This window comes from Xenopus laevis, chromosome 1L, assembly GCF_017654675.1.
Source record: "Xenopus laevis strain J_2021 chromosome 1L, Xenopus_laevis_v10.1, whole genome shotgun sequence".
Taxonomy (NCBI): domain Eukaryota; kingdom Metazoa; phylum Chordata; class Amphibia; order Anura; family Pipidae; genus Xenopus; species Xenopus laevis.
The window spans coordinates 104537875-104565340 of NC_054371.1; the positions used below are offsets into that span (position 1 = coordinate 104537875).

The 27466-nt window shown below is 38.8% G+C and overlaps 2 protein-coding genes across 6 annotated transcripts in view; one reads left to right on the forward strand and one right to left on the reverse strand.

Annotated features, from left to right (window-relative positions):
• Positions 1–27466, forward strand: part of LOC108712232 (PH and SEC7 domain-containing protein 3) — a 291364-nt gene that overhangs the window by 70401 nt on the left and 193497 nt on the right. For 3 of the 4 annotated variants that reach the window (XM_041561322.1, XM_018254300.2, XM_041561331.1), the window contains one exon: positions 13483–13603. In XM_041561322.1, coding sequence (XP_041417256.1) covers positions 13483–13603 — 121 coding nt within the window. Of the gene's footprint in view, positions 1–1118; positions 1309–13482; positions 13604–27466 lie in introns of all 4 variants that reach the window. The other variant, XM_041561327.1, reaches the window with a different exon arrangement.
• LOC121393298 (branchpoint-bridging protein-like) overlaps positions 2253–27466 on the reverse strand; it is a 37526-nt gene continuing 12312 nt past the window's right edge. The window contains exons 2-3 of one of the 2 annotated variants that reach the window (XR_005960958.1): positions 16546–16606; positions 2253–2480 (exon numbers count right to left, since the gene is read on the reverse strand). Coding sequence is in view for 1 of the 2 variants with exons in the window: in XM_041561350.1 (XP_041417284.1) it covers positions 25497–25882 (386 nt within the window). In the remaining variant the exon portion in view is untranslated. Of the gene's footprint in view, positions 2481–16545; positions 16607–25421; positions 25883–27466 lie in introns of those variants that run through there. The other variant, XM_041561350.1, reaches the window with a different exon arrangement.

Genomic DNA, 27466 nt, shown 5'->3' on the forward strand with positions numbered 1-27466 from the left:
TAGTATGACAATAAGTCTATTTAATATCCAGGTGTTACTTTGAATATTTGAATGAATGTACATCCATTGAAACCTTCATGCAGCAAAAACTATAGCAAAAATAGTATAGTAACTAGTATAAATAGAATATGTATATAATCGGCGCAGGTGACAAGTCGAGGCGAAACAGCGCAACGCAGTGTAACGTCACGTACCCGCGTTTATGGGCGGTGCGTCATGTACCCAGTGTCATGCGTCCTGCGTCATTACACAATCTGTTCTTTAAGATGGTGGGCATTAACTCCCTAAGTGATGAGCAGGCCTGGGATATAGCAAGTTTTCTGCTTGCAGAAAACTAAGATGCTCTTCCTGTTGTGGTGTCCCAAAAAAGGGCACACAAACAGAGAATACTTAAAAGCCTGGGGAAGAGTCTTATGGAGGAAGCATGCTGTGCATTTCAACAGACGCACCCTACAGAGGCTCTGGTCTGACCTGAAACGCAGGGAGCTGGTGTTTGTCATACAAGTTCAGTTGCATGAGAACAGTGAGTATTTTGTACTTAAGTAAATGCACAACACACACACACACATACATATATATGTATATATATGTAGATTAGGGATGCACCGAATCCACTATTTCGGCCAAACCCCTGAATCCTTTGCGAAAGATTCGGCCAAATACTGAACTGAATCCGAACTCTAATTTGCATATGCAAATTATGCGTGGGAAGGGGAAAACATTTTTTACTTCCTTGTTTTCTGACAAAAAGTCATGCAATTTCTCTCCCCGCCCCTAATTTGCATATGCAAATTCAGATTTGGTTCGGCCTGGCTGAATCCTGGCCGAATCCTGAACCGAATCCTGGATTCTGTGCATCCCTAATGTAGACATATATTCATATATATATATAAATACATATATATATATATATTAGGGATGCTCCACTATTTTGGATTCAGCCAAATCCTTCACGAATGATACTGTGTTTGCAAATATATTTTTTTTTTTTGAGTGCAGACCCTCTTATAGTTTGGCCTATGCACCCAGGCACTATACTTTCATACACATGAGTGCCGGTTTTCTGATGACTATATACATACTATATACATATATATATATATATGTATTTTGTACAGGTGCACATGTAGAAGCAGCTGCTGAAGAGCAGTCTGAAGAAGAAGAGGAGCAGCACCTGTAGCTGAATGAGGAGGTGAAGAAGGCCGCAGGAGGTGCAGGGGTTAGAGGAGGCAGTGCAGTGGTCAGAGGAAGAGCAGGAGGTGCAGGTGCCACAGGAGGAGCATGAGCCAGAGGAAGTGGAATCTGGAGGTAACTGCAAATCCAAGTGCAAGAATGCATATATAACTTTTTCAATGAAACTTAATAGTAGCAATGCAATTTATTACATTTAGGTTGGCAAGAAGAAGAACTTCCTCAGGAGGAAAGTGACAAGGAAGGATGGGACCATGGCCGGCTGGTCATGGAAGTCAAGGCACTAAAAGAAAGGGTTCAGGCCCTTGAGAAAAAGAAATAATTACATTGTATATAGCTAATTGTATATAGCTAATTTTCTGCAGATGTAGATTTTTTTGTTTATTAAACAGTTTCATATTTTCTCAGTATCTGTCATCTCTATTTACAATTGTAGATAATGAAGAGGAAGAATAACTTTTAGAATATAACTTTTTAATCTGCCAGTGTGATTTTTAGTATAGAATAACTTTTTATTATTATAATTATGTAAAAAAACAACATTTAGTGCCACCACCCCCTCTCACCGCAGTGCAAACATAAGCCCCCAAAAGTGCATATTTGCCTACCCACCAACAACAGTATACAACAAGTGCAAAGTATCAAAATTAAACATAATATAGCAAGAACAAAATCAAATAAAACCATGTAAAATATATAAATTAAAGGTCCGTGTTGGAGATTTAAGAAGGGTACTGACATGGGTCAGTGAGGGAAATTTGGGAAGGGTACTGATATCGGTCCGTGAGGGAATTTTGGGAAGAGTACTGATATGGGTTCCAAGAGTTTCCTGGCGCTTGTGGCATCGGGTAATGGTGAGGTGGAGGTGCTACAGGAATGTTGGGTGGTTGAGCACCACTTGGGTTTGTTTGTGGCACAAATCTGTGTACAAGTTTCATTATCTCTACTTGTAGTACTTGTCTTTGTGGCTGTGGAATCAACATAAATGTGGGCAGTTACCCAGAGAAAAAGGAAGATTCTGGAGTCTCCTCGTGTAGGCCATTGCATTTAGGAGCCTCTCTGGCAGTGAATAGCAAAGCATTGAGATCATGTCTCTGACATCACTTGATGCAGTTTCAAAGCTGTTCCTTTTTCTTTTGGTTGGCTGCTTGGTGTGAGCCTGAGAGGGTTGATGGGGAGGTTCAGTGCTGCTGGTACTGGTACTAGGGCTGTCAGATGATGATGTTTCACCTACATTTTCTCTCTCCACATCTCCATCCTGTTCCTCAGTTTCTAAATTGCCAGACGTTCTAACAGAAAAAAATTAACATTAAAACAAGGAATTGTTTCCATACATACATACATTTTTGGTATGCCAATATTTATCCCTCAGCATTGTCATATTAGAAAAACAGAGATATAACTACAGAGATATGTTGGTACAAAAGGCACAAGATTTCATCCCCACCCCCAATCAAAACAAATGGAGGATTGCTTTTTGGTTTTGCATTCTACATGGTAAGCCTGTCTGCGTAAATATATTTTTTTTCTCTTTGTGGGTGATGCACCGCTGCGTGAATCTGTCTTCTGTAAAGAAACTTCCCTACGGAAGCAATCTCTGATGTGCTTCCACCTTAGTTGAATTTCTTTTGGCTGTAAAAAAAAATGTAAAAAAAAAATTAAATATTTAAATATTGTTAAATACTCACAGACTAAATGCAACATGGGTCACATAGAAAAAGACAAAAAAATGACTGTTCTGAGCCAGGCCTGGGAATCAACATAGGCCCTGGCATTTCAGGTACACAGAGGTCCTAAAAGCCCCCCACCAGCTCACTAAATGATGACTGTCTATTGCACCAAACATAGGGTAAGTAAACCACCCCCCCAACACACACAAATGGTATATGTACCATGAAAATAAAAACAGACAAAACCCTAATGGCAAACAGTTACCTTTCTTGTTCTTTTCATCCTCTGAAAGAGACTCCCAGCCTTCTATTAGTTGGACTGCCACCTCATCCCAGAGATGCTTCCTAGTTTGCTTATTATGATATGCCGTCGGTCATATATAGAGCTGGCCGTTTCTCAACCAGTTAATTTAGCCTGTCTGTGTCAAAAAAGTTCTTCAAAAAGGGCATTTTGTTGAGCGAGTGTTGTCTCGGCGTGGCGTGTTGTCTCGGCGTCTTCCCTCGAGCGTTTGAAAGAATGGTGTTCCTGCCACTACCTTTACTGGCGTCCTTACATGCATGCGTCATTACGCTCGCGTAAGAATCTGAATACTATCGCGGCTACTTATCTGTATGTGTTCGCGTGTCTAGGAGATTTAAGTACTTTTCTATGTACATGCTATTTCTGACAAATCGCTCAAAAAGGGTCTCAGTGCGTTGTGGAGCTACAGGCGATTCCAACTCGCGCTGTCTACATAGTATCTGGCAGAATTAGTATCTTAGTATAATACATACAATTTCCAGACTTCAACTTGGACTTCTTCCTCTAAACGTTAAAATGCTCCTCTTTTGACACAGCATGTATAATAATAATACATAATGAACCAGATTCACTATTCAATTAGATGAGAAAGACATATCGTCTTTATTTAATTCCAAATGGTCCCATAGAACAAGATGCAATTCAGTGAGAAAACTGTATCTCTGTAAGTACTCTATTAAAGTTTATGGGAAAAACTGAATCAAATTAGGAGAAAAGTTTTCGCATTGATTTGAATCTGGCTCAATATGTATTATTATGTTTGTTTTCTCTTGCATTTTTACATTTTCTTTAGGAAACCACCGTAAATTCCATGTTGAACACAGCAGGAAGTTGGACATGAAAATGAGTAAACTGCTTGTGGAAACCAACAGCACAGAAAATGTCACATTCCATAAAAAGTTTAGATGCAGGCAATTACAGGTATTTAGTTTTTGTGTCCATCAGAACCATAGTATTTTTTAGTTTCAAATAATCTTTCACCCCTTCACTTTGCAAATATCACTGCTTGAGGCTCTGACATTTTTGTATAAGATCTAAAAAAAATTAACTTATATTAGTTATTGGATGGGGTATCCCAAGTGATATTCTGACATTAAATTTGGATATTTTCTTTATGTTTACATGTGTTTCATCCATCACTTTGAAAACATACTGGCAGATTAAATACATCCTGATGAAAGTTATCTTGTTGTTCTGTGTAAATGGTGCAGAGACTGATGTGAATAATGGTCTTGGTAAAGCTCTTCTTATTATGAACACTATTTATGAGCTGGAAAATTTCCCAACTGCACTCAACCTAACCTGCTGCTCGCCAACCCACACCCAATCCACACCCAAAGTCCTCCTCCATTTTAGTAAGCTCCCTTTGATGACATTATAAATAGGCTTGATTGAAATGGTGACCTTTCTGGAGGGGCTTTGACCGGCGACCATCCTGCACTAGTTACAGTAACATTACCGAGGGGGACAGGACATAGCCCTGGCATCATCAAGGAGACAGGTGCCACAGTAGAAAAAAATGAGGGCCTAGGCAGTGGCCAAGCCCTAGGCACAGTAGTACAAGTATTGGACACATCACCTGCTTGAACTCAAGCAAACAGACCCCTTTTGTGACCTATAACCCACAAGTCTTTGGAGAACCTGAACATCACTTGCCCATAACTGCTTCTGAGGTTAAGTTTCTTGGGCACAACTCCTCACAAATTGTGGGCCTGCATATGAATTCATTACATAGGTATGTATGTCCTCAGCAGGACATAAATCAATTGAAATTGCAGTATACATGTACCATCTCTTTTGCTTATTTTACAATTCCACAAAAACTCCCAGACTGACACATTCCACAAGGCATTTCTTGTCCAGCCAATGCTGCTATTGTAGAAAGAAATCTTAAGCCAGAGACAATTACTTTTATGATAACTGTTGTTACAGTGACATTAGAATTGGAAATATTGGATTATGTGTGAAATTGCTTTCTATGCAGCACACCAAGAAGTTTATTTTGCTGAAACACTGCATGTTTGGAAATGGTTTAGAAGAGTCTAAATTTTTTTGCTGTATTAATCATACATAGGTTGAAAGCTCAGTTTGGCCTGTGTGTCACTGTCTGCATTGAGCTAGTGTTTCCGCAGGCCATTACTAATTATATCTGATTATGTGGTGAATGCTTTTACAAATGACATCAGAAGTTAATTGAATAAACTTGTTACACTAAGGCCTGCGTGTCATCATGTGAAGCTATCTTTCTACTTGACTTTAGTTTTACACTGTACATATGATAACTATACTTTAAACATTTTGTGGTTACTTTTCAAAATTAGATTTTGTACATTAGGTTCAATATTAGTAATTTATCGCCTTACTTTTTCTTATGCTTCCTATACTTCATTGCTGGAATTATTAATTATTTAAAACAGGGCTGCCCAACTGAAGAGGTCTGGATGTGGACATCCAAGAGTTTGATGACCCTCAGACTGCCCAAGATCTCTTGGCTTCTTTTTAAGAAATCATTTGTATTATAAATTGTATTATAACATATAGTATAGTGAGTAACTGAACCACTATATTAAAGCAGTTGGACAGCACAAAACTACATTTTCACCTCACAGTTTACTTCCTGTGTAGGGTCCCCCATCTATAACAATATGAGTCCCCACATATAACATCCCAATGCAAGTAAACATAATGCCATTTTCCCATTCTAGGGAACCATTTGTCCTGTTTTAAAGTGGACTATCTGGTTTTTGCATGGGCTGCCCGGTGCAAAACTGCTTGTTCAGATTTCAGAAGTCTGAAACCCAGGCAATACTCTACACTGAGTGATGTAGTAAGCCAATCACAATCCACAGTGTCAAAGCCCCATGGCTTTGCTCCCAATGTTAACACCCCCCCATCCTGATGTTCAACCAAACAAAGTGGCAACCCTAAACCTTCACTTGTACAGACAGGGTTGCTCTACAAAGAAACTGGTACAGCAGCTATATTCTGTAAACTCAAGTTAGTTTGTAATTTTGTTAGACATTTAAACTATGTTATGAAAGAGTTCAAGTTTAGCATACAGCTTAAAGGAGAAGTTCACTTTTAAATTAACTTTTAGGGTAGTACAGAATTAAATACCTACACTATGTGCAAAAAAAGTGTTGCACTGCATAGATAGATATATCTATAAATGCTGTTAACTACATTCCATACGTAATAAAAGAAGTTAAGAATATATGTATATATGTGCTTATCTTCAGTGTGATGTAAACAGCAATTACCTCAGCTAATAATCAGAAAATGCAAAGTTAGCATCCAGCATCAAACTAAATCAGCCCTAACCAAGATGGCCATCCCAAGATATATCAGACAGTCTTTGAACTCCCAACTAGTCATGCTATGCCACCTCCAATATGGGGCTAGTTTCAATTTAGTAAGAAAAAGTTATCTCATGGTTTATCACATTAAAATAACAAACAAGGGAAAGTTGTGCTCACCACTAATTCTTAAAAACATTAGGCGGGGGTGCAATGAGGCTGTGACCCCACTGGTGTCTAATAAAAAGGCAGCCAAGTTTGGGAGTTTTTCTTTGAAAGCAGCTAGTAAGTTGCAGGTAAAACTTAGTCCCTTTGTAAAATGTATAATTAAGCAATTGAATTCTTAATGAATCAGATGAAAATTGAGCGTAGGACTGGCCAGATATGGGATGACTTTGACGTAGTTGGCCAGCTTAAATATATTGCAATATATGGACAAACAATCCCTGTTTTGTTTAAAGGGTAAGGCATTTTTCAGTAGCAGTATGCACAAAATGTCTCTATCTTAAATATATTGATAATGGGTTGAGTGCAGAGGACCTCTTGTATTTGTTTATCACATTAAAAGTCATTGGCAAGATTCAGTCTGAGGAGAAAAAATTTTACTCCAAATCTTGTCCATGACTTTTCACGTGATAAACCCTTTTCTCATTGAACTGAATCTGGCCAAAAGTATGATGTCTTGTGATAATAATGAAACGTAATACTATTCATCTTTCATTCAGAGTCGCAAACAACTACCCAGTTGCTAGGATAGTTAAACCTCAGTGACCAGACAGCAGTTTACATTTTAAGAAAGATATCAAAAATAATACTTCCTTATTGCATGGGAAAAAGTAAAACATATTTCATCATCATTTGGGGCACTATCCCCCTTTTTAAAACATAGTATCAAATAATAGTCTATTGTGTTGTTTTATTGGACTCCCTTGTACCTAGCTTTGCCTTACTCTTCAGACTCTGACACACAAGGTAGAGATGTGCTAGTGGATCCCCATACCTTACCCTGGTGATGCGCCTGGAGGAATACATGTATCAATTGGTGCTTTTTTTTGAGCTGTTAGCTGCAAGCAGAAACGGTTGTGAACACAACTCCACAGGGAGAAAAAAATATTAATTGCAGGTAGTTCATCAAAGCAGTCTGAACTGCTACATCTGCAATATGTGCAAGCTTTATGGAGTGTGTATTGTTTTGGGGTACATCTGTGAATATTATTTAAGTATACTCAAAATTGTGCAAATCAAGACAGAGAGGAGATCGACCCAAAAATGCCTGCTTTCATGGTTTTCGGCCTGATCTCCGCTCTGTTTAGCAGTATTGAGACAGAAGCTGTACTTGTTATGTTTTGGATAGCTGAGGATGAGTAGAGTATAACGGTGCTTTATTAGCAGAGTCATGCAGGCATTACACAACAGTAACTTTCACTTTTAAGCTACCAGGAAGTATGCACAGTATAAGTATGCGCACAGTGACATCTACAGGCCATTTGTATAAACACCACATATTCTCCCTATAGTAGGAAAGCATTTGGGCAAATGTAATAAACAACAACAATGCATCTTAAAGCAATACTATACATTATTCACATCACATAGTCCTGGGTCCATGCAGGTAGTTTTCTGATTCTCTCAGTACGCCTTATAGGTTCACTTTCTTCAGGCCTATTGCAGTTGACATCGGGAGTAGGAAAATGTCCTTCATCAAATGGAGCTTCTCCAAAATCATATCTAACAGGAGCAAGATGACTTGCATTCCATATGCATCCATCAGACAGTTCATATGTGTATGGTCCTCGCTGGTGTCTCACTTCAAGTGGTGTAGTAAATTTAGATTGTCCTTGTTTCCGTATTCCTGGTTTCTTAATTCTGACTAAAGATCCAGGCTGGAAGTGTACTTCTCTGGCACCACATTTTATGTCAGTATAAGCCTTGCATTTGGCTTGTTGACGTTTCACAATGTCAGCAGTAGATGATTTTGGAGGCACAGTATTTTGTGGAAGTTTGATGTCTGCAACATGTCACTTAGTGCGCATCTGTCTGTCATGTAATAATTCAGCTGGAGATGATTGGGTTGTTGCATGGCACTTTGCTCTGTAGTTATGTAGGAACTCTGTTGTAAATACTTTCCAAGATTTCCCAGTAAGATTTGCTGTCTGTAGTGCTTCTTTCAGACTTCTGTTGAATCGCTCGATTTCTCCATTTGTTTGTGGGTTATACACTGAAGATTTCCTATGCACAATATTCATCTCTCTCAGAAAGGATTCAAACTCATATGAGACAAACTGTGGTCCGGTGTCTGATATTAACTCTTTTGGATTACCTTCTCTGCTGAAGACTGTAGACAGAAATGTTATTACTGCAGCTGATGTATGAAAAACAAATGCAATTTCAGGCCATTTACTGTAATAGTCCATCAAGGTTAGAGCAAATCTGCAGTCTATAAGAGCATCTGTAAAAGGGCCGACAATATCAATAGCAAGTTTTTCCCTTGCTGAATAAGGATATTGAATTGGTTTGACATCTGGTCTCAACTTAACTTTGTGTACAAAGTTCTTTGCACAACCCAGTGAAGTTTTGCTTTGTGGTGAAATTTTAGACACTGGCTGTGTGACAGGCACTGGTGCTGTAGTAAGGAGACCATCAACTAATTGGGTTTAATGCAGCAAAGAGATCCCTTACAAGTATAGCAGTACCCTTATTCACAATGTAAAAGTCACATTTTGCAGTATTTTATTCAAATTGTACAGTCGCTGGCAAGCAACCAAGCACAGGGATTGGATCCTTTAAGTAACTGACCAGTTTCAGGGCAGGTGCAACAAGCTGATCTTTTGCAAAGTATTTCAAGAAAATATCCTTTGGTAGTATAGAAACATCTGAACCTGTATCAAGCATCAGGTTAATGGAGTGTCCCTTGTCAGCAGAAGCAGTACTGACACTGACAGTGCATATAAACTTGTCTGGAATAAATGTACCAGCTTTATTCACACTTAATACTGTAACATTTGTAGTAGTGACTTCATGAACATCTTTAGCAGAACTACGGCAGATCTTAGCAAAATGTCCTACTTTTGTGCAGTTGCGGCACCGTTTAGCTTTTGCAGGACATGTAACATGATTTACACTGTGTTGTGTTGAACCACAGAGAAAGCAGTATTTTCTATTTGTATTTGCTGTATGGTTTTTCAGTGTAGGTGAATCCCTTTGCTTAGCACTGTATTTTGCCTGTGACTGTGCATTATTAGGCCACAGTGTTGAATTCACAGTCTGTACATCAGGCCCGGACTGGCAATCTGTGGGTTCTGGCAAATGCCAGAGGGGCTGCTGTATGGTTCCATAGAAAGTTACCATATAGTGGGCTGGTAGGGGGCTGTTTGGGCCTCTGTGTACTTGGAATGGCAGGGCCTATTTTGACTCCCAGTCCAGGCCTGCTGTACATTCCCAGCAGTTCCCTGACTTAGAGTTTTAGCCTCTGCCACTGCTGTTTCAATTTGGCTAGCAGCTGTAATAGCCTTTGCAAGGGTTAAATCCTGCTCTAGGAGCAGTCTCTCTCTAATGCAAGGTGAGTTTGTTTTTTCCGCTATTTGGTCTCTTAACGTTGGCGGAATTTATTTCTTTCAGCAACCACATTTCCTCTTGGCACATAAAAGTTCTTTATAGCAGTAAGAGCAGTTTCATAGTTATTATCAGGTAATGGTAATGTATAGAATATACACTGTCCCTCTGCTCCCAGGCAGTGAATAAGTAAAGCACGCTTTCTAGCAGCAGAAATCTCCCCTTGGTCAGCAGCAATAATGTAGTTTTCAAATATACGGATCCAAGCAGTAAAAGGTATGGTAGGCTCACCAGGATTTGGAAGAAAAGGTGCAGGCTGCTGCAGAGGTAGAAGAGCCATCTTTGTCGCCATTTGTTATGTTTTGGATAGCCGAGGATGAGTTGAGTATAACAGTGCTTTATTAGCAGAGTCATGCAGGCATTACACAACAGTAACTTTCACTTTTAAGCTACCAGGAAGTATGCACAGTATAAGTATGCGCACAGTGACATCTATAAGCCATTTGTATAAACACCACATGTGAAGAGGGCAGATCCATGGCTGTCTACCTTTCTAAAGAAAGCAGGCTGAGAGCAGCGGAGCCAATGCACTGTATGTCCTTGCCCTTGCCGTAAGTTATCTCTAATGCACAATCCAAGATGGCTGCAGGACCTCCTATGTCAACAAGTTTTATTTTACTATGCATATAACTCCTATTATTAAACAAATGTGCATCACTGCTGTACAGTCTGTATTTCCACCCCAATCTAGAACTAATGCCACCTTCTTTAACCCATACATTCACTCACTTGCCATAGCTTGTAATGCTGAATAAATGGCTGTTAGCTTTTAGTCATGTCCAGTCAGTAATGAAGTGAGCTGTATAACAAGATCGCCTATTCATATGAGGAGTTTCTGTGAGGAGCAGTATGATGTCAAAATTGACAATAAATTGCATGTCTTCCCCTGTTGATGTAAATGTTACCCTGCACACCTGGAATTCTCTCATTTGCAGTAGTGGTGCTCGTTCTCCGTAGAACTGTTATGGTCTCTCAGCAACTGCAACTTTAATCATGGATCCGCACTCACACAATTCTCTGCAGTGGGGAATATGCTCCTTTTCTTTATTTCTTTACATCACCACCATGAACAATTTAAAGAAATAAAGAAAATGGGCACTTTCCCCACTGCAGAGAATTGTGTGAGTGCGGATCTGTGATTAAAGTTGCAGTTCCCCTGTTGATGCCCGGAACATGGAGTCTTTGAAAGGAATAGACTACCATTAAACTAAAGAGTCTAGCTGTTGTGATGGTCTACAAATAGCAATCGTATTTCAAGAGGTGAAAGAATAAATAGAAACAAGCAGTGTTTCTGTATTTTCATCTGTACATTCTGCAATCATTTCTGCATGATAGGTAAAGGTCTCTGAAGTGCAAACAATATGCCTAATTGCCAGAAGTGTTATTAAGTGCTCACTCCTTAAAAGCAAAGTGCTGAAGGGGTGTGTTAAGCCATTTCCTTCAAAGACCCTACATTTTGTTGAAACATAGCCTGTCACAAGATGGACCCTACATTAGGAAACAGCTTGTAATTCCCAAAAGTTACTTGTCAGACTGTGCTGTGATTATGTGTCACTCTGATGTTCATCAGCTACTATGAACAAAGAAATTTATGGGAATTGTTTTCAGTGGATTGTCTTGCATAGCCAGTGAAGTGCAACAATTTTTATTTTATGAAGTGACTTGTGACCTCCAAACATTACTTACAGCCAACAGAAAGCAAAAGGGCATACAAAGAGTATTCTATTATTTCCTTTTATTATAACAGTTTTGAGTTGTTTCTTTTGTTTGTATTTAGTGATGGGCAAATTTATTTGCCAGGCGCAAATTTGCGGCATATTTGCGTGATTCGCTGATGGTGAATAAATTCGCGAAACGGGCGGTGTCATGGATGCCGGTGTCAAAAATGGGCGCTGTTTCGCGAATTTTTCGCTGTTTTGTGAATTTTGTGCGAAATTTGCAAATTTTTCACCAATTCGCCCATCACTATTTGTATTTATTTATCAGACCCAATGTATTTACTTTTCATTTAACTATTGTCTTGAAACCTAAAAATACCTAATAATTGGTCCATTTTATATTGCAATTTGCAATGAAAGCTAAAATACAAACATTTGTACTATAATTATTGTTATCCAGAAAGCTCCAATTTACGGAAAGGCCATATCCGACGGACTCCATTTTATCCAAATAATCCAATTTTTTAGAAAACTTTCCTTTTTACTAAGTTATAATAAAACAGTAGCAGTGTACTTGATCCCAACTGAGATATAATTAATCCTTATTGGAAGCAAAACCAGCCTATTGGGTTTATTTAATGTGTACATGATTTTCTTGTAGACTTAAGGTATGAAGATCCAAATTGCAGACAAATCTGCTATCTGGAAACCCCCAGCATTCTGGATAACAGGTCCCATACCTGTACTGTATATTCATATGAATATAAGCAGCCAGGATTGCTCTAATTACGAAACTTTGCCAAAACAGACCAATTAATAAAGTAGCCGCATTATTATGCTACATGTAGAATTGTTGCACCAACAGCAAAACATACGAAGCCCCTTATTTAGATGTGCTAAGGATTGTTCTTAGGTAGTCAGTTTTTTGCCCTATTGACTATAAAATAACTATAAAATTATTTGGGCAATGGAAAAATACTTTACATTGCACATATTTTATCATTTATTACATTCCCCAATATTTGTTCTTAACAATACTAGAAAAAGAATACATGTAAACTACATGTACCACTAATAGCTATGCTACAGCAACCCTTTTCAACAACATAAATAATTAACTATATATAGATCCTGTATTTTTTTTGTTTAATTTCAACAGAGGAAGAATGATGTGTTTATTTGATTTAGATATTTCTCTGGAAAAATGACTACTTCCACTACTTTATTAGCCTAAGTTTATTGCCTTATAAGGGCAATGGCACACTCTGGGGATAAAAGGCTGATGTGTCATCTTCCACTCCATGTTTTGTAGTTTATGTTTTAAGCATGGCGTCTGTCAGCATGCACATTTAGTGGGTTACAGTGAGAGTATGCATTTTGTGTAATCCACCCATGTGTTCTAATATGTCATGCAAGTCAGTGCATTGCTCTATTCGACCTGCATTTGGTGGTGGAGAAAATGCAGTGTGCCATTGGTCTAATGTCGACAACACACACACACCAAAAATGTATGCTGTAGTGGGCTACAGCAACTGAGAAGAAGCAAATAGCCCTTTACATCAAAGCAAACATGATAAACAAACGTTTTGCACCAATTGATGATATGCCGTTACAGTTACAACCTTCATTGGGTTATACATTTCTCATTGGGGCCATATTAGTAAATGGGGATTTGCTTTTGTTCTTGATGGCTATAAATATAAAATATATATATAACTGGTATCAAATGAAAACTGATCTGTTTTTTTTCATAGGCGGAGAGATATGTTTGGGTTAGCAGCACATCAGCACACTGTCAGAATGTTGCCAAAGCAAAGTATGAATTCTTATTTGGTCAAGCTATCAACACAGCTGATGAGAAAGTGCCAGAGATTGGTAAGCATATGTTTAAATGTCCCATTTAATACAATCTGTAAGTAAAGGGAGACTGCATTATATAGTGAATAAAGTACCCCCTCTTGTATAAGGATATTATAAGTTACTAAGGAGTTTCATGATCATATAAAAACACGAGGCTGACGAGGCTGAAGGCCGAGTGTTTTTATGCAGGTCATGGAACTCTGAGGTAACTTCTAATATCCTCATATTTTGCAACTGGGGGTACTTTATTTATTATAATACACAAGTTTCAGTCAGTCATGTGACAGAAATTACATCAGAACTCACCGTTTATAACTGATCACATCAGAACTCGCCGTTTATAAGGATATCATTTACAAGATATTCATGGCCTTTGTGTATTATATGATAATATATTTATGTTTGTGTGTGTGTGTATGCACATGTTAGGGACATTTGATTCATTGTAAACAATTATGTGAATGATGAACTGTAAACTGTGTGTAAATGTAATCTGTCGGCATAATGGAAGGTGAAAACATCACTGAACCATATGTTTCTTGCAAATTTGCACAGAAAATTTTGTTACAGCAGGTGAAAGTCTTATAATGGACATCTCTTCTAAAGTCTTGCACATTTTTGTGAGGGCAAAAATTTATATATAAATAGTACCAAATACCCATTAAATGATTTGATTTTAGAAAGGTAGGGAAGCTTTTCAGATATATGATATACAATGGTGCTTGAAAGTTTGTGAACCCTTTACATTTTTATATTTGTATATGAATGTGACCTAAAACATTATCTGATTTTCAAACAAAAGCTAAAAGTAGATGAAGAGTTAAACAAATGAAGAAGGCATCTAATAGTCTAATAGCGTCTAATAGAGTAAACTACTGATCTGTTGTATGTAATATATGCTTTTTCCTGTCTCAAGGCAGTAGCGGCCCTGCATACATATACACTTTGTACCCTAAAAAACAGGTTACATTCCCTAATAAACTGGTCATAAATTTGGCTAATCAAACTCTTACTTTAATCACTCTGAAAATCAGTCACAATAAAATAATGTACAGGTATAGGATCCCTTATCCGGAAACCCGATATCCAGAAAGCTCCGAATTACGGAATGACTGTCTCCCATAGACTCCATTTTATCCAACTAATCCAAATTTTTAAAAATGATTTCCTTTTTCTCTGTAATAATAAAATAGTAGCTTGTACTTGATCCAAACTAAGATATAATTAATCCTTATTGGAACCAAAACCAGCCTATTGGGTTTATTTAATGTTTAAATGATTTCTAGTAGACTTAAGGCATGAAGACCCAAATTCCGGAAAGATCAGTTTTCCAGAAAACCCCAGGTCCCGAGCATTCTGGATAACAGGTCCCATACCTGTACTTGCACTCCCCAATTTATATTTATTGAGTATGCCACTATATTTTCTGACCCCAAAATTAGAGATTTTTAGGGTAATCACACCTTATATTTTATGTCCAGGGCCGGATTTACATAGATGGCAGAGAGCCCAGAACAGCCACATCTGCATATAAGATACTTTTGTAACAATTTTGAGATAAGCAAATGAGGAATTGTAACAATATAAGATAACAGGTCCCTTGGGAGAAGTTAGATTCACAGCTTAAAAGGCAATTCACCTTCATTAGGAAAACTGTGATAACTGAAAAAAAACACATGTTCAAACCTTCATAACCTGCCAAATTTTGTAAAATGAACATGGTAATAAGGGGGTGTGGCCACAAAAATGGGCGTGGGCAAAAAATGTTCACCGCACCACGTGCAGCAACTGTTTTGTCCCTCTTTTTATTTCCAAAATATTGGAAAGTATGCAAAGACACTAAATCAAATGTTAAACGTGAGAAATGTTAATGTTTTCTGTAAAAGGGTTGAATATTAATTTGATGCCAGCAACACATTTAAAAAAAGTTGGGACAGGAACATGTTGCCCACTGTATTGCGTCACCGCTTCTTCACTCTCTATTTGGAGACTGTGGAGAACAATTGCTATAGCTTTGAAAGTGAAATGTTGTCCCATTATTGTCTCATGTAGGATTTCAGCTACTGAACAGTTCAGGGTCTCCTTTGTCATATCTCTAATTTCATAATATGCAAATATTTTCAATGGGTGACAGGTTTGGACTAAAACTATACAAAAAGTTAACTTAAAAGCGAACCTTTAAAGGAAACTTAATGGGGGACCCGATGTCCATCCCCACGCACTGGCTACACAATTAAACGGTGAAGAGAACGGGGGAATGTGTGGGCAGACAATATTTGATTGACAGTTGAGATTTTTTAAATGTGTTTATGCTATGGATGTTTTAATAAAAAATAGAAATTGGATTTCCTGTTTAATTTGAAAAGGATTTTTATTATACAGCTTTTTGTGTATGGGTGACAGGTCCACTTTAAATTGTTCCACTATTTACCTGCCCAGTGTTTAACAGACTGCGGTACCCCTCTCAAATCTTTACTTCTGAGAGGCTCAGGATCTGCCCTTTTTATACCCAATCATGTTACTGACCTGTTGCCAATTGTAAGATGTTGCACCAGGTGTTTTTATATTGCATTACAGTCATTTGTTGTCCTCTCCCAGCTTTTTGAAACATGCTGTAGGCATCCGGTTAAAAATACGATTTTATTTTTCAGCAAACAATAACTTTTTCCAGTTTCAACATTTGATATGTTGGCTTTGAATTATTTGCAAAGAAATATAAGGTGCAAATCATTGCATCTGTTTTATTTATATTTTATACAGTGTCTAACTTTTTTTGGAACATGCTTTTATGTATAATTTGAAACAGCTGCACCAAGATAAATTATAATTCTACACGCATTCAAGCACCATAACACACATTAGTCAGTTCATCACCAGGATGTACCCCTATAAAAAAATGCCATGTCTTCACCTTACTTCTTCTGCACCCTGAACAGATCTCATTAGAAAACACTTACCAATGTTGGTTTTGTCCCTGTCTTGGGTGTTGGTTCCTTTCTTCTCTCCAGGGAAAGAGCCCTGTTGAAATTAAAGTAATTTTAATGGGCTCTGTGGGAATTGATGTTTGTTTTTCAATGATCCCCAGTCACATCCCTTTGCTGTCTTGATAATCTTAAGTAATGCACAGTGTACTCTATATTCAGGTTAATATCTAGAGAAATTATATTAAATATTGACACCCCTGGAAGTAGTTGGTATCTATTGCTTTATAGTGCATAAATAGTAAATTTGTGTATATAACTGATATGGCAAGTTTTCTGTTTGCTCTGGGAGTTTATATCCTGGGAGCCAGGACATGTACACATCAGTGAAATACAAGAACTATCTATAACCCACTTTCTAGATAAATTCAAACAGCAGCATTTAAAAATACTTAGCATTTAATATTTTGTTCTGCCTCTTTATAATTAGGTCTGTGCCCTTGTGTGTGCAGTTTATAACATGTTGTTTTTATATTTCTGAAAGTGCTTTTGCTATTTCAAAAATGTAGTGCTTTACAATATGCTGGTGTTTTCCTAGCAAATCTTTCTCTTCCTGGTATCAGATTGCTGTGTCTTAAGGGGAAAAAAAAGACCAATCCCATGATAAACACAGACAATGAATTCCAAAACACTTTACCAGCAGGCCCTTGGGTTCACAAAATGCAACGCTTGAGTTATTGCTGACTGCTTCCCTTTAAGGCACAGCAGTAACTTGTATTTAAAGGGGAACTGTCATTACTATGTGCATGTACCCAAACTGTAATGCAGGGATGTCCAACTGGAGGCCGGCCTGCGACCCTCCCCCCTTTGTGTGGGCCCAACAGGAAAGTTTGCCTGCTGTGTCTGTGTACCATGTGTTGACTCTGAAATGTATCACTACAGAGATTAACTGGCCCATGCATTGTTTAAACCTCAAATTCAGACTAATCCCCTATATTGTTCACAAGTTTAATCCCCCCTACATAGTTCACACTTGTAACACCTCTATTGTTCCCACCCCTAAAGCCCTGTACTGTTCACATCTAAAGGTGGCCATACACGGAGAGATCCGCTCGTTTGGCGAGGTGGGCAATATCGGGCTGATCCGATCGTGGGCCCTAGGGCCCAACGATCGGATCCTAACGCATGGGAAAAGGGGGTCAGATCGCGGGACCGCATCAACGAACAGATGCGGCCGCGATCCAATGGGATTTTTCGTCCCATCCGATAGATCTCGATAGGGGAAGCCCGTCGGGGGGCCCCATACACAGGCCAATAAGCTGCCGACTTGGTCTGTCGGCAGCTTTTATCGGCCCTTGTATGGCCACCTTTAGTCCCAGACTGAAACTGCCCACATTGTTTACCTCTTCACACTCATACAAACTGTTCGAGGGGCACAAGCACTGTGTTTTTTGCTTCATGTAGTACATTTTAGAGTGGTCCTGATAGGGTTCCATGTCTCCTGCTCTGTTCTGCCTTCCCTATGCTCCCTGTGTGTGCCATACTCTGCCTGCTCTGTGCTTCCTGTGTGCACCACACTCTGCCTGCCCTATGCTCCCTGTGTCTGCCATACTCTGCTTGCCCTATGCTCCCTGTGTGTGCAATACGCTGCCTGTCATATTCTGCCTGTGTGTGCCATACTCTGTCTGCCCTGTGCATTGTCAGAACTAGGGTTAGGCAGAAGAGGCAGCTTCCTAGGGCGCAATGATTGGGGGGGCGCTGGGCAGCTAATTCTTCTGCCTACCCCTAGACCAGACTCATCTGGCACTCAACTTGTGCCATACTCTGCCTGCCCTATGCTCTCTGTGTGTGCCAAATTCTGCCTGCCCTATCTTCCCTGGGTGTACTGTACGCTGCCTGTCCTCTGCTTGTTTTGTGTGCGGTAGTCTGCCTGCCCTATGCTCCCTGTGTGTGCCATACTCTGCCTGTCTTCTTAGGTGTGCCATACTCTGCCTGCCCTATACTCCCTCGGTGTGCCATGCTTTGCCTGCCCTATACTCCCTTGGTGTGCCATGCTTTGCCTGCCCTATGCTCCCTGGGTGTGCCATACTCTGCCTGCTCTATGCTCCTTGTATGTGCCCTACTCTGCCTGCCCTATGCTCCTTGGGTGTGCTGTATTCTGCCTGTCCTCTGCTCCTTGTGTGTGACGTAGTCTGCCCGCCCTATGCTCCCTGTGTGTGCCATACTCTGTCTGTCTTCTTGGGTGTGCCATACTCTGCCTGCCCCATGCTCCGTGTGTGTGCCATACTCTGCCTGCCCTATGCTCCCTGGGTGTGCCATACTCTACCTGCCATATGCTCCTTGGGTGTGACATACTCAGCCTGTGTGCTCCATTCTCTGCTTTCTCTATGCTCCCTGTGTGTGCTCTGCTCTGCCTGTGGAACATAAGCCTGGTATTTGTTCTGGGGGGTTGTTAGCATTTGGAAATTATTTTTAAGGTGTTTAATCATGTGCTGGGGGTGCTGTGTTATCTATAGGGGAAGAGGAGGCATATCAATTTAAGGGTATGTCTTAATATGACATAACTTTTTTACACACGAGTGATGAGAGCTTTCCCTGCAGTGAGCACCAATCATTTTGTGTGCTACATGAGTGGTAACATGAGTGTGGTTTAAAGTTGGTGTGGTTTAAAACAGTGAGTGGTCAACACTATCGTCCCTCCACCATGTAGGCTAGAAAAATTCCGATACCACAGAAGTTAGACAGCACTGTTGTAATGGATGCTTCCTATATATGCTAGTTTCTTTACAAATAGCCTTTATTATGGTTTCTTATAATTTAGAGGTATGAATGCTTTATTAGTGTGCTACCTTAACCTAAAATTTTTAATTACCACCACTGTCGAAGTGGCAATAGCTCCAGGGTACTCTTGTGTCATTAGGCACCCTTGCACACAATCCATCTAAACATAGTTGGCAGGCGCAATACCATTTGTCGCCAATATGCTCAGGTACACGAGCATTTTTGAACACAAATTCTTTAAGTAAACGAGGTCAATACCTGCAACATCTTCATGCATTTTTGCTCAGCTGCAAGTATAGCCCATATGAGCCCATAAGGCATAGCTGGTTGACATCATACCCGAGCGCCCAGGAAGTAACGAGTGAAGTGGAGTGTAAAGGCAATGCTGGTCGTAACCTGAACCACAAACCACTAAGAACACTTATAACAACCTGGACTAAACGGAGAGAGATGTTATGCCTGTTTTAACCACATAAATGTGAGTGTAACCAATTGGTTTTTATTACTATAGAATAAATAAGTTTTTACACTATTTGCGCTTTTTTAACTTCCTCTAGCAAGAGAGAACAACCTAAAGCTTTATACTCTACAAATTTTGATATGCATAAATTAATCTAAACGTCTATAAGTACCCACCTAAACCATTCACATGTGGTGGAGTGTAAAAGGTTAATTGCAGTAAAGGTCAATTGAGACCATACGAGGTTGTGGAACTACAACTCTGTCAGTAAATACTACACTATATTATCCAATTTCCCTTTTTACATTTTATTTCTTCCCCCAAGATTTTATTAGCACTGACCTATTTGAACTTTGGATTCCTGCTTTTTCACTCGAGGAGAAACGAGGACTGTTGGGTCGGAAAACAAGGGGAAATCTCAGAAACTTTGGGCACACAAAAAATTTACTTATTTTATTATTTTTTGTTTTCCAGTAAACATATGAGCCCATATTTTGCTTTGAAAGTTTTATCCATAAAAAGGTTATATTTTTTAAAATAATCATTGTGTAACTGTACTATATTTCAAGATCAAATAATAACAAGATGTGTAAGACATATAGAAATGATTAGGTTTTGCATGTACAAGTTGTACTTTAAAATGACATTATCATTTGTGTGTTAGTTATGAGTCATGTTGCAGCTTATTAAACTATTCAAAAAGAAAAAACTGTTAAAGGAGGTCTTATACAAATTAGGGCTTCTGCAATTCACAAAGCCTCTATAAATTTTCCTTTTCAGTTAAGCAGCTCATAATAGAAAGAAACATGGTTCAGAACGCAAATAGCAACATAGATTATTCCTAAACTATGTTGTAGATTGCATATGAACAAGGGAATAAATAAATTCCGTTCTCATAGGAGTAATAGTGTGTAGGAGGAGGGAGAACAGTGTTGCTGCAGCTGCTGTTGAGTGCCAGAGGAAAAAAATATTCCTTTGTGGGGGACTTTAATTATCAAATATCTAAAAATAACTTGTCGTTAACAATTTGTAGGGAACTGATGAAGAAAATTTGGAACACTGAAGGAGCCATACAAATACCTATATTCTTTATAAGTGCAACAGAAAATGCAGCCTGCTGGTTTAAAAAAGTAGTCATTGTTATTTGTTTTACTTATTTGTTACACTTGTTACAGCTTTCTTGGTTTTTTTTAGGCCATTGAGGGAAGTAGTCTAGTTAGATATTCCATTTCGCACTGCCTCTCTATTATATAGTTAGCAATATGTTTGTATTTTTGACTGGCAAAAACTGAAGGAGTATAATTATAATAAGTATAATAATACAATATAGTAACATAGAAAGTAAGGTTGAAAAAAGACACACGTTCATCAAGTTCAACCTTTTTTTTTTTTAATATCTTTTCAATACAACACCTATTTAGATGATATTGAGCACAGTGGGGAACTGCTCCTATAAAACCTCCTAAAGTTAATGTTATATTTGTGTTACATTAATGTCTTGGTTACACATACTAGAGAGACATAATCATCAGTTAAATCTGACCACTGAGGACCCCCACAGAGTAAGCTACCATTAGGAAGATACTGGGAGTACTAAAATGAAGTGCCCACTAAGCAAAGACTATTGAATGCCAGTCCAACAGTGTCAGGAGAACCTGGGACTCTACCTTTCCCCTGTGCTGGATCATTACATTTCTTTGGTGCTTTAGCCCTTGTTTCCATGAGTCCTGAAATCACTTTTTTTCCCCCAGATCAGTGCTCTTGTTTTTAGAAACGTGCACCAATCAGAATATCTTTCCTACCAACCACCATGCCTTCAAGTTTTTACTACCAAAACTATCTTGTGGCTTTCTAGACTGGAGCATGTATAGTATACAATAATTAGCATTTATGTTATTATGTCATATTATTTATGTTATTTCTTGTATGCAGAATTTCTTTGTCTATAGATAATGTATTCTCTTGTGGTAAACAGTCAGACATACTGTATGTACATTATATGATGTTATTTGAATTCTTCTGTATCTGAATGGACTCCATAATGAAACATTTTTTTTCTTTTAGTTATTGGGTAGTAACCACTAGTAAACATTCAACTGAACAGTGAAAAGTGAAGGCAGAGCACATATTGTATAAATAGTTTCATGTATTAATAATCAAACATATAAGGTTCATAGTATCATTATAATAATTAGAAAATAAAGGTAATTTAACATAGCTCAGTGTTCATATTCTTACCTACTGTGATTGCCCAGCACCTGTGCAACTCATCTGATTATGAACACATGAGTGTGAAACTTGCAGGACCTGTTGGTTCAGGTTCTTGTTGGAAGAAGATTTGACATGTGTTCCTTCCTCACCCATTTATGTTTATTGTGACTGTCAGGTTTTGGCTGTGTCTGGGTCAGAAAAATGTCTTCAAACTACAGTGGTGTGAAAAACTATTTGCCCCCTTCCTGATTTCTTATTCTTTTGCATGTTTGTCACACAAAATGTTTCTGATCATCAAACACATTTAACTATTAGTCAAAGATAACACAAGTAAACACAAAATGCAGTTTTTAAATGAGGGTTTTTATTATTTAGGGAGAAAAGAAATCCAAACCTGTGTGAAAAAGTAATTGCCCCCTGAACCTAATAACTGGTTGGGCCACCCTTAGCAGCAATAACTGCAATCAAGCGTTTGCGATAACTTGCAACGAGTCTTTTACAGCGCTCTGGAGGAATTTTGGCCCACTCATCTTTGCAGAATTGTTGTAATTCAGCTTTATTTGAGGGTTTTCTAGCATGAACCGCCTTTTTAAGGTCATGCCACAACATCTCAATAGGATTCAGGTCAGGACTTTGACTAGGCCACTCCAAAGTCTTCATTTTGTTTTTCTTCAACCATTCAGAGGTGGATTTGCTGGTGTGTTTTGGGTTTTGGGTCATTGTCCTGCTGCAGCACCCAAGATCGCTTCAGCTTGAGTTGACGAACAGATGGCCGGACATTCTCCTTCAGGATTTTTAGTAGAATTCATGGTTCCATATATCACAGCAAGTTTTCCAGGTCCTGAAGCAGCAAAACAACCCCAGACCATCACACTACCACCACCATATTTTACTGTTGGTATGATGTTCTTTTTCTGAAATGCTGTGTTACTTTTACGCCAGATGTAACGGGAAGCGCACCTTCCAAAAAGTTCAACTTTTGTCTCGTCGGTCCACAAGGTATTTTCCCAAAAGTCTTGGCAATCATTGAGATGTTTTTTAGCAAAATTGAGACGAGCCTTAATGTTCTTTTTGCTTAAAAGTGGTTTGCGCATTGGAAATCTGCCATGCAGGCCGTTTTTGCCCAGTCTCTTTCTTATGGTGGAGTCGTGAACACTGACCTTAATTGAGGCAAGTGAGGCCTGCAGTTCTTTAGATGTTGTCCTGGGGTCTTTTGTGGCCTCTCGGATGAGTTGTCTCTGCGCTCTTGGGGTAATTTTGGTCGGCCGGCCACTCCTGGGAAGGTTCACCACTGTTCCATGTTTTTGCCATTTGTGGATAATGGCTCTAACTGTGGTTCGCTGGAGTCCCAAAGCTTTAGAAATGGCTTTATAACCTTTGAAATTGAACTCAGGTGTGATAAACCACAGTTAAGTTATTTTTTAACAAGGGGGGCAATCACTTTTTCACACAGGCCCATGTAGATTTGGAGTTTTTTTTCTCCCTTAATAACGTAAACCTTCATTTAAAGACTGCATTTTGTGTTCAATTATGTTATCTTTGACTAATAGTTAACGGTTTTTGATGAGCAGAAACATTTAAGTGTGACAAACATGCAAAAGAATAAGAAATCAGGAAGGGGGCAAATAGTTTTTCACACCACTGTACATGTCACACTGAATGTTGCAGTTTAGACTTGGGTTTGAGTTAATGTTTTTTTTTCTTCCCACTCATGATTCAGAGAATTGCATGACTGTAAGTTCCAGAGTCTGAGTTTGTCTCCATAGTTCAAGTTACCATGAAGTAAGCTTTGGCCATGTAACTTCTGTTCCCACCATAGAATTCCACAAGGCGCACGCACAAATTTATTTTTGTGAATATGGAGAATTTATTTAGACTTAATTATACATCCTAAATTCTTAATTACTCCATAAAAATGATTTCTCGACTTTTATAAGGATTGGTGACCCTGACCACCACTGATAATCTTCAGTTGCAGGTTGTAAAAAGTCATAAGAGGAAAGCTAATTATTAAAAAACACAATAAATAAGAAAGACCAATTAAGAATGTACTTTGAATAGGACCATCTATTACATATTAAAGTTAATTTTGAGGCGATTTTATCCATTGATAACCTTCTTGGTCTGTCAGCTGCCTATGTAATTATCATCTGTGCTATGAAGAGTAAATTATATTTTAAGCTACCTGAATCACAGCATAATGAGCTATGTGCACTTTTTCACATTACCTATTCTTTAGGGTTGTTGTTTTTTTATGTTCTTTTAGGTTACTAAATTCTTTTGTTGGAAAGTGAAAGTTTGTATAGTACTGCTAAAAGCAATAAAACCAATAGGCTGGTTTTGCTTCCAGTAAGGATAAATAATATCTTAGTTTGGATCAAGTACAAGGTACTGTTTTATCACTACAGAGAAAAAGGAAATCATTTTAAAAAATTGGGATTATTTGGATAAAATGGAGTCTATGGGAGATGGCCTTTCTGTAATTTGGAGCTCTTTGCGGGTTAAATACATAGTTACATAGTTAAATCGGGGTGGAGAAAAGACAAAGTCCATCAAGTTCGACCCCTCCAACTGAAAACTCAGCATCCATGCACACACCCCTCCATACTTTCACATAAATTATATATACCCATATCTATACTAACTATAGAGTTTAGTATCACAATAGCCTAATATTATGTCTATCAAAGAAATCATCAGCCATCACAACATCACCCGGCAGCAGTGATGTGCGAATCTGTCGCGAATTTCCAGCGAAATTCGTGAAACGGCGAAAAATCCGCGAAATGAGACGCGCGGCCCGATTTCGTCGCGCGTCAGAATAACCTTTTTTCACATTTGGGGCTACAAAATAAAAAATTTTCCCTTAGTTTCAAGCTTTGTAGTCTGTGATGATAAATGAATATGGTATCTTTTGCTTTGTGTCTGAATGTGCTGAATTGGATTGGACTGAATGGGAAGACCAATACACATGCGTGTTTCACTTAGTATACTGCTACACACATGCCCTGCATTGTTAGAGGACTCCTATCTTGAAAAAAATGGCTCCCATTTTGCAAGTTTCTTAAACTTTTAACGTTTGTGGATTTTTTTACATTACCTCTGGTCAACTGGTAATGGTATCTACTACTACTCTATATCACTGTTTAACCAAAAAGTACCATCTGTACTTTATATATCTAATAGTAGATTACTAACACAAGTACAACTAATAAATCTGAACAGATAGTATCTGGATGCTTTGTATCTCAGATAAAAATGAATAAACCATATGTTTATGTGAATGAACCTTATATTTACATCATGTAATTGTAATGATTCTGAAATACTATGTAATGTAATTTTAATGACTCCGATTAAGAATAGCCATCGTTGTGTTATTAGAATCCAAACAATTTCAAGTACCATGTGAGTATTAGTTTAGTTAAATGAAAAATTAACTCAAAATATAGAGATATAATCATATAAAAACTTTTTTAATATACAAAATAGCACAACGATGCTAGGCCAACAGATGTATATGTACATAATAAAATTACAGTGGAGGAGGAGGAGCATTGACCCTCTGCAGGGACTCCACTATCTCCCTGACCTCTCCCAGATCTTGCCTGATGGCATTGACCTGGTGGACCAGGGTGACCAGGAGCTCAGTGTGGTCATAGTAGGCATGTTCAGTCTGAGTGCCTACACTGAGCCCCTGGTTAGGTGGTGGTGGTGGTGGTGCCTGGTCCGGTGGTGGTGCCGCCGCCCGTTCGGGTAGTGGTGCTGCCCAGTGAGGTGGTGGTGCCGCCTGGACAGGTGGCAGTGCTGCCTGGTCAGGTGGTGGAGGCGGTGCTGCCTGGTCAGGTGGTGGCGGTGCTGCCTGGTCAGGTGGTGGTGGTACATCCCCATCAGATTCAGGATCATCCTGGATCCACTCAGCTGGCAATGAATAAATTTCAGTTTGAGTAAGACAGCAATTGCATTTGTACAGTATGAATTATACAGGATAAGGTGTCATGTTGTAACTACAGGAAAATTAATTTTATTGTAGTTAAGAAGGGAAACCTATTTATTCCGTTTAAATAAATCTACCTTTATGTGAAGTAAAATTCTTATTAGCCTTGTCACAGGCCTAAACAAATACACATTTGCTCCAAAATACCAAAATAAATAGGAATCAAGTGCAGGGCAAGATTTACATAGTAGGCACCCCTAGGCCCACTGCCATTCTTCGCCCCTGTCCCCTCCCCTTTATTCGGGCAAATTTTTATCATCTGGACAGGAGCAATGGGGATTGCTGCATGGGAAACTATTGTATCTCCTGTGCATCCCCAGTGTTTCTGAACCAATATGGGTGTGGTTGGGCAGCATGCCGCCACCCTAAAATCCTCCAGCCCTAGGCCCGGGCCTTGGTGGCCTTTCCACAGATCCGAGCCTGATCAAGTGGCTTTATTGTAGTTAAGAAGGGAAACCTATTTATTCTGTTTAAATAAATCTACCTTTATGTAAAGTAAAATTCTTATTAGCCTTGTCACAGGCCTAAACAAATACACATTTGCTCCAAAATACCAAAATAAATAGGAATCAAATGGCTTTATTGTAGTTAAGAAGGGAAACCCATGTATTCCATTTAAATAAATCTATTATAATCTGTTTAAATAATCTCCATTTGACAGCTCATTTACTGGTTATCTAATTTGTCTGCAATTATGTCAGTCAGTCAAAGTCAACTGTTCCAATCCTAATTACAGTATTCACTTAAATACATTTTTGCTGTAAAATAGCAAATCATTATAAGATGTTTTCTTTTTAAATAACTCTACCTTCAACCTCCACGCGCAGCTCTTCAACAAATGCGCTGTGGCGCCTTTTTAAATCACTCCAAATCCTCTGGAGCTCCCGCAGACTTAAGCGCATGCAGAACTCCCTCCGCAGCCTGCGCCTCAGCCTCTCCATGATGCTCCGCCGGAGTGCCTGGATGCTTCTCACACCAGGAGGGATATTGTCGTATCCCTCCCGGTGCAGGTACCTGACGAAGTACCGCAGCTGTTCTTCGCTCATCATGCCAGGTCCTGCCATTTTCAAACTGCACTCCTACAACTGTAAGCAAGGGCGGGGCTATTTATAGTGGCGACGCCCGTTTTTGACGCGGACGACGCAAACCTAGTTTTGTTATGACGCGCGCCGAATTTCGACGTGACTGCGCCGAAATTGATAAATTGACTACTGTAACACTCAAATACATTGATTTTTTTAAATAAATTTAGATATTAAGTCACACTATATTTGCTAATTAGGCACTATTAGAAGTAACATTATTCCCCTAGCAATCATGCATTGATTTAAATAAGAGACTGGAATATGAATAGGAGAGGCCTAAATGGAAAAAAGTAGCAATGACTAACAATACATTTGTAGCCTGACATAGTATTTGCTTTTTAGTTGGGGTCATTGACCCACATTTAAAAGCTGCAAAGAGTCAGAACTTAGAAGAAAAAGGCAAATAATTAAAAAAACAAAAAA